Consider the following 7,306-nt stretch of genomic DNA (forward strand, 5'->3'; position numbering starts at 1 on the left):
GTATAATATAAAAGTACCAAAATTAGAAATATGCTCTTAGATTAAAGAAATCCCACTAGTAGTCTTAAATAAATTAATTAATTGTAATTTCTTAGCTATCGCTATAATGTTGGTTTTAAATACAAAATAATATTTTCTAAGTATATATTGTATTTTAAATGTACAACCTACTTTAACTTGTAAGTTTAAAAACTATTATTAAAAATAGGATTTTAATTTTTTTTTACAAATATCTTATTTATGAAAATTATTCAAGATACTTTATTTCTTACTTGACATCTTCTTTGTCAACTTACAAAATGTGGTTAATTTTACACAATGAAAAACCTCAAAAGCTTCTAAAAAAAATTATGGTGGCAAGCTTTCACCTAGTGTTGCATTAAAAGTGTCCAAGATCAATCCATCTTTACATTGTATAGGCTCTCCTATTGCAGCTTCTTCTTTCTCCTTTTTTTTTGTTTTTTTGTTTTGTTTTGTTTTGTTTTTTTGTTTGTTTTTTTTTTTGTTTGTTTGTTTTTTTTTTTTTTTTTTTTTTTTTCCTTGTTGCACTAGAATGTTGCATCTATATCTCTATCATCTCCACATCCTCCTTCCTACTTAAAATGTTGCCACATGTGACAACCACATCGATGCTTAGAAGTACTAGGCATAATTGTTAGTATTGGCAACCTACTTACTGAAGTGTTTACTAACCTACTTATTGAAGTGTTTAATGCATGTCCCTCTCAGTAAAACATTGCTCGCTCAACAAGGGCATCAGATTCGTGTTTACAAACACTAGGTCATGATAGAATGTTCCGTACCTTGTTAGGCGATGCTTTTGGATATTGTGATTCTATGTCTGCTATCGTTCTGAATCCAAATTAGCACACAACCTTAGAATTCTCATCCCAATTGACATATCCGTTATGAACAGAGAGAGAGAGTTTCGATCACAATATTGATTAGCGGCCACAGAGTAGAACCAAGGTAAATATTGCATGCTTCTTGACCACAAGCATTTCCTTGAATCCTCTCCAAAGGGAAAGGTCTGAAGCTGTATAAGTGAGAGCTTTTTTCTGCCTGGAAGCAGAAATGATTGTAAAAAGGAGTGCTGCAGTCATAAACAGGGACATTAAAGCTCACAACAATGCACTGGCAAATTGTCAGATAGGAATACTTGGTGTTTCTTTCTTTATTTATGTCAGAGGAATGAACGCAGCAGAAACTTGAGCAGAGAAAATGCGAAGAATCATGAAGAGCGGATATAGGTGAATCATCGAGACTACATTGCGCTGATTGAATTCATCTGACATAAATTGTACAAATCACAATTGAAGAACCGCAACGTTCAAACGATTTCACCATAATTGTTATTGCTGCTTCCTAATGTGAGACGATCTCCATGCTCACAGCTCTAATTAAAACTAGCAGGCCAAGTTTCTCTTTGTCTCACAATATTCAATCATATCGACAAAAAGAAACCATTCAATGCCACCAGGTAAGTGCGCACTTCCTTTCGAGATTTACACCCACATCCTATCAAAATTGCATCTAAATAATTGCAATATGTTCAAGCGTTGTTGCATCAAGCACTGGTACCAGAACAAATATCACAATGAATCAAATAATTACGGCATTATGAATACGTATTGGTGAACTCTACATCAGGCTCGGGAGACGCCAATTATAGCCTTCTACATCTGATTACCTCAACTCGTCAACCCAAAATTCTAAGAGTTTGATGGGAACCTTGATAATACATCTACAGTCCTGAATATACAGGTAACTTTTGAAGGAGAGCCAGCGGTCACTGGTCGCTGATGTTACTATTACACGATAAACTCTTGCCAACACTTGCAGCTTGGAAAAAGAAGCTTGCAATAGAAATTAAGGAGCCTCAACATACTTACTCTTTCAAGCACTACTGTAGTGATATCAAAGACGTCGAAACCACATGCTGCCCAGCCCTTCCTATTTTAGCTCTTTGTATCCCAGAGGTGCCACGGCGTTGGGAACTGTCAGACAGTGGCCTGATTGAAGGGTGCCACTTGAGTCGGAACTCGGAGATTCAGGAGACCTCCTGCTCCCATCTGCCTTGTTACAGTCTTTATAGGTATACCGTTTAGAAAAAAATGTGTAGAATAAGAGATTGAGCAAACTCAAACCTGCAAGAAGCCAATAGAAATAGTCCATGTGGCTTTCATTCAAGTTGTTCCCAATCCAGCCTCCATTCGAATCGTACGTAATATTTGTGACAATGGACACTAAAAGGCTACTAAGAAAACTTCCTACTGCTACTGTACTTAGGTACAAAGCGTTACCCAGGCTGCGCATTGATTCTGGAGCCTGGTCTAAGAAAAACTCCATCTGACCGACTGAGAGGAACACTTCGCAGATCCCAGTTAACATGTATTGCGGTAGGAGCCAAAAAATGGTCATAGGAAGAGGTCCAACATAGTCTTTGCCAAGAGAATGCGCAAGGCGCAGACGTTTCATCTCTACAAAGGCAGCAACGGTTATGGAGAGCGTGGATATAACTTGCCCAACTCCAATCCTCTGCAACATTGTCAATCCACGTTTATCTCCTGTGATTCGTCGTACGGCAGATACAAAAAATTTGTCATATAGGGGTAAAAATATGCAGATTGTTAGAGTGACGAAGAGGGGCATCGAGGCAGCTGGAATTTGAAAGCTAGGTCCCATCTTTCTGTTCAGCGTGGTACCCTGGTTAAGAAACAGAGTGCCCACTTGAGCAAACACGGCGGAGAACATTAGGTTCGTCACCCAGATTGGAAGCATGCGAACCAATAATTTCACCTCCTCGACTTGTGTAACTGTGCACAGTCTCCACGGATCAGGCTTAATCACTTCTTCAAACCTAAACACACATTCGTGTTCCATGACTTGAACTGTGGCAGCTTTATCCAAAAATCTGCAGATGCAATGTAGATTTGGAAACAATCAATACTAATAGAACAACGAAACCCAGCTCTGACCAATCACTAATATTGTGTTATCGACTCTGCCGTTATGTATGTCTACATGCCACAATGATCTCACAGCCAGATGATTTTAAACATGCTGAAAGGTACTTGTTTCTTAATATTTACGTGTTCCTTTATACATAAATCGTTGAGTTCGGCGCTGGGATGGAAAAAAGTGTCTCACAGGAGGCCAGAAGTATGCCGACGCAGTTTGCCATGAGCCTGAGTCAAAGCTTCCTTGTCGTCGAGTTCATATAGAAGCTCGGGATTAGTTGGTACAGAGACCCTCCAATTTCGAGCAGCGGATACAAGGACTTGAGCAACGCGTGTGAATGGACTTCCTCCGCGGATATGATGAGTTCGATACAAGGGAGTACCGATGAAAAAGATCAGCGTAGCCAATCCAGCGATGCCCGTCGGGATTCCGTATCCCCACGACCAGCCTATGGTGTCTTGCGCGTAAACTAGCAGGCTTACTGAGAGCATTGTGCCAAAGCTAATGCTCACAAACCACCAGTTCGGAAATGACATTTTACGCTTTGCTTCGACTGGATCGGTGATATCGAACTGGTCACCTGCAAAAGCTGTCACGCATGACTTGATTCCTCCTGCGCCCATGGCCATTAGGTACAGTGCAAAGTAGAAGAAGCCACGTTGTAATTTCGTTGCTGGTGGACATAATTTTGTCAGTGCTGAGGTCAATTCCTTACACTCCGGGGGCTTCAACACTGGTAATGTTACGGACATTGTGACAAAAGTTAGAGCCTGCACACAAACATTCCCAACTCACTGTGAGTTTCCCAAAGCCGACAAAATTTTGTCTCACAAGGAACGACCAGTTTTTGTCTAATGACGATCGATGTCAATATTTCACTAGACGATCGGCCATTTCTTTCGTTTAAGTCTGAACCTCGCACAAGACATGAACAAAGTACTCTACGCACTGACTCTGTTTCAGTTCGCTTCGCTTTCAACGTCGAAACTGCGAATCAGCTTCAGAACCTGAAGATGTATCAATATCTCTGGCACGGTGGCTAGTGCTTACCAGGAAATATCCGCACAAAAACGTGCCAAGGGTTAAGTAGCGTCCAAGACAAGCGTCCGCAATGAAAGCTCCGATTAGTGGAGTTAAGAAGGTTGTTCCAGACCAGTTGTTGACATTCCTTGCGGAAACCGATATATCCTCATGGAGGACTGTTGTGAGATAGATGACTAAATTGGATGAGATTGCGTAGAACGCGACTCTTTCACATACCTCGCATCCTGCAAATGTTCACAATAACAGCATTACATCGGCCAAATGCCCGTGTTGAACATGCTCATTGGAAAATCAATGTCTCATGAACAAGCGACACAAGGGACAGGTTGGCTGCCACTAAATGTGTGGCTCGTTCACGACGTTGAATAACGATTCTGAAAAGTTCAAGTTCGCTCTTTAACAGACCATTCGTCATGCATGAATAGAACCACGGTCTCCACGTGAAATTCTGGCATTGAGCTACTCTACATGCAGCTAAACAATTTAGACCAAATGTTTTCCCCCCTTTGATCTGTTACATCTTTCACGAGCTTAATGTGAAGCGCACGAAATTTTGATGAAAGATAATTTTGAACACATTCTTCGGAGACTGAAACATGTCATAATTTAATCATGAAGTTACTGTTCATCACGCAGAGGATATTGATTTTCTTCCATTTCACAAAATTGTAAAGAGAAAGGTAATCCAACCGAATATAGGCCAACACGCTTTCCAATTCCCTGTTCTGGATTTGATAGACGGACGTCCACGAACATCGACAGCACCATCGGCTACGGTGATATCGTCGATCATATCGTTCTTCACCTGAAGTTCTCGGCTATGATCTGTTTCAGGAGCATACGCCGCAAGGGCGAGCTCCTTCAACATTGCTATCTCTGCATCACTCGGTGCCATCTTGGGCACAATTTGCCTGTTAAGAATCCACCACAGCCACTGTCAACGCTGCAAACATGCAGTTCCCCCTTCCCGATGGGATCAGTTCAACATATTGCTAGTTCTAATGCTCATGACTATTTACATTGCCTTCACGAGTTTCGTTCTCCAGCAGTTAGAAGTGCTGAAATCAATCACCAATACAACTACAATGCCAATCACAACATCGATCACGAAGACACCTCTTAGACCCAAACAGACCTGGCGAATTATGATAAGTCTTGAGGCGCTCGATGCGCCCGGTCACTGAATGAATGATGGAGATAGACACCACCCTCGGAGTACTATAAATCCTCACTCTCAGCCCACGGAAATTGGAGGGACCCCTCCAAACGCAAGACAAAGCAAGCACGCATGCACAGGAGGGGGACGGTGGCCCCGCAACCGCGCGATGCAAGCAAGCTAAGCAAACCAAGGTGATATGACGTCGCAATTGCAAAGGTAAAAAGAAAAACCTTAGCAAAATAAAGATCATAAAGTGTTCCACTTCACAAGCAATGCAAGCGAGCGCGATGCCGATTCGCCGCAGTCAGCAAGTTTGCCGTTCCGTCCACAAATTAATTGGCTCGGACCGTTAATTGCGTGAAATTCCGGACCGGGCCATAACGTCCATCGCTCCTACTCTACCAGTAATGTCCAACTCTGTATGGACTCCACGTCCTCCATGGTCAAGTATGGTGGAAGGTGAATACTACATGGAAAGAAGAGATACTCTGCACGCGGTTTACTAACTCATCACACCCTCTGCAGTGCAGGCGAGGGCCTTGCAGCAGCCTGGCGCTGTTAATTTGGCACAGCGGTGGTTGTGGCTGCAGTGCACTCGCGCTTCATCACGAGATCCTGGCATGACATACTCCGTGGGGCCTCCTGTCTTGCCCCCACCACCGCTTGATCCTCCCGACAGCTGCACCCCTTCATCTGGCCTGATCACAAAGTACTACATCAAAATTACTCGCCCGTCATCAACGAGAGTACCATCCCACCATGAAAATTCTGCTTCTCCTCCAAATTAGCCTCCCCTCCTCCCTCCTCCGCGAAGCAATCGCCACCGCTCACCCCCACTCACTGCCGTGCCCCTTCACACTCCCATTACATCATTAGCCTCCGTCTTGCGCTCTGTGTGTGTGTGTCTCTTGCCAATCGTACACCCGCCAATCGTCAATCCCATCATCACCCTAAGCTTGAATGTCCCTCCATTTCCAAGCCACTTGAATATCCATCCCACCCAAACGCTGCTAATCTCACCTTCGTGCCTGCATCGTCATGATTCTTCACCATCTCCCAACTACTTGGCTTTCCCCTTGCGCCACCACTTCCTCAATTACACTTACTTGTGCAGCATGTGTTTTATACAGCCTTCATTTCATGGCTGTAGTGTGTTTTGGTTTACTCGCCTTGCTTGCTCATCCTTTGTCAACTCCTTCGTCCGATAATGTGGGAAAGAGCTCGACACCAGTGTTTGTTTGTTAGTTTGTGTCGGATGCAGGCTTCAGACCAGATGTGGCAATGGTGGTCGTGGTAGAAGAAGATGAAGCAAAAACGGCAGTCAGCGGCTGTTATCGTTGTTGTTATTGTTGTTGGTGTTGATGTTGTTGATGTTGATGTTGTAAGGCCAGGCTGGAACACGCACACAGACAGACATTGATCCTCCTCATGACTAGACAACTTACCGTTGCAACTGCTACCGAGAGAGAACCTACCAGGGCTTCGTCGTATTGCCGCCCTTTTTGCCCTTTGTTCCTCCTTTTCCATGCACTAGCTTTGATGTAGTATAATAATAAGTATAATAATAATAATAATATGCAATACAATATTGAATCATACAAACATATTTCATTAGTACCACTTTAAAACTAAGCAAAACAATGAAAACCACACAAACCCACACACACACAACACTTCCAAAAATCAATTGAACTAAATGACCAATAAATTAACAATATTAAACATTAAAAAAATTGAAACCTGGTGCATTTTTGTTGAAATTTATGTGAAAGATAAATTTTTCTAATAAATGTTTTAACCAATTTTTTTTTGTGTAAAATAGATTGTTTGAATTTTGTTTTTAGATTATGTTTAGAGATTATTTTGTAAGTTAGTTAGATAATTTTGAAAATACATATACAAAAAAAGAACTGAATTTACATTACTCAAATAATGGAATTTTAAAATTCCTAAGTGCAATATGGGCCAATTGAATATTCAATGCTTTCAACACAAGTAATTTCAATACCAAACTAAAATTTCTTACAATATTTGTCATCAAAACATTTTTTAAGATGATCACAATTATGTCTACAAGTAAACACATATAGAAATATGTTTGTATATATATAAATATATATTCACACATACTCACTTGTAAGT

At 41.6% G+C, this 7,306-nt stretch overlaps 1 protein-coding gene across 2 annotated transcripts; it reads right to left on the minus strand.

Moving 5' to 3' along the window:
- Positions 1-1,590: 1,590 nt before the first annotated feature.
- On the minus strand, positions 1,591-6,506 carry LOC112282201 (protein NRT1/ PTR FAMILY 8.3). Of its 2 annotated transcripts, none has more exons than XM_024519559.3 (5): positions 5,395-6,506; positions 4,696-4,916; positions 4,012-4,229; positions 3,151-3,731; positions 1,591-2,914 (listed from the first exon to the last, which is right to left on the minus strand). In XM_024519559.3, the coding sequence occupies exons 1-5, from the start codon at positions 5,412-5,414 to the stop codon at positions 1,954-1,956; spliced, it is 2,001 nt and encodes a 666-aa protein (XP_024375327.1). In that variant the 5' UTR covers positions 5,415-6,506; the 3' UTR covers positions 1,591-1,953. The 2 variants fall into 2 exon arrangements, with proteins under 2 accessions (XP_024375327.1, XP_024375328.1); XM_024519560.3 differs by lacking the exon at positions 5,395-6,506 and adding an exon at positions 5,141-5,388.
- Positions 6,507-7,306: the final 800 nt, after the last annotated feature.

This window comes from Physcomitrium patens, chromosome 5, assembly GCF_059467195.1.
Source record: "Physcomitrium patens ecotype Gransden chromosome 5, ASM5946719v1, whole genome shotgun sequence".
NCBI lineage: Eukaryota > Viridiplantae > Streptophyta > Bryopsida > Funariales > Funariaceae > Physcomitrium > Physcomitrium patens.

Excerpts from the sequence above, each read along its gene's own strand:
- LOC112282201 (XM_024519559.3), bottom strand. The coding sequence starts at position 5,414 with ATGATCTTTATTTTGCTAAG. Across the intron at positions 4,230-4,695 it reads AGCGTGTTGGCCTATATTCG|GATGCGAGGTATGTGAAAGA; the intron begins GTTGGATTACCT and ends GAACATTTGCAG. Across the intron at positions 3,732-4,011 it reads TTTTGTGCGGATATTTCCTG|GCTCTAACTTTTGTCACAAT; the intron begins GTAAGCACTAGC and ends GTTTGTGTGCAG.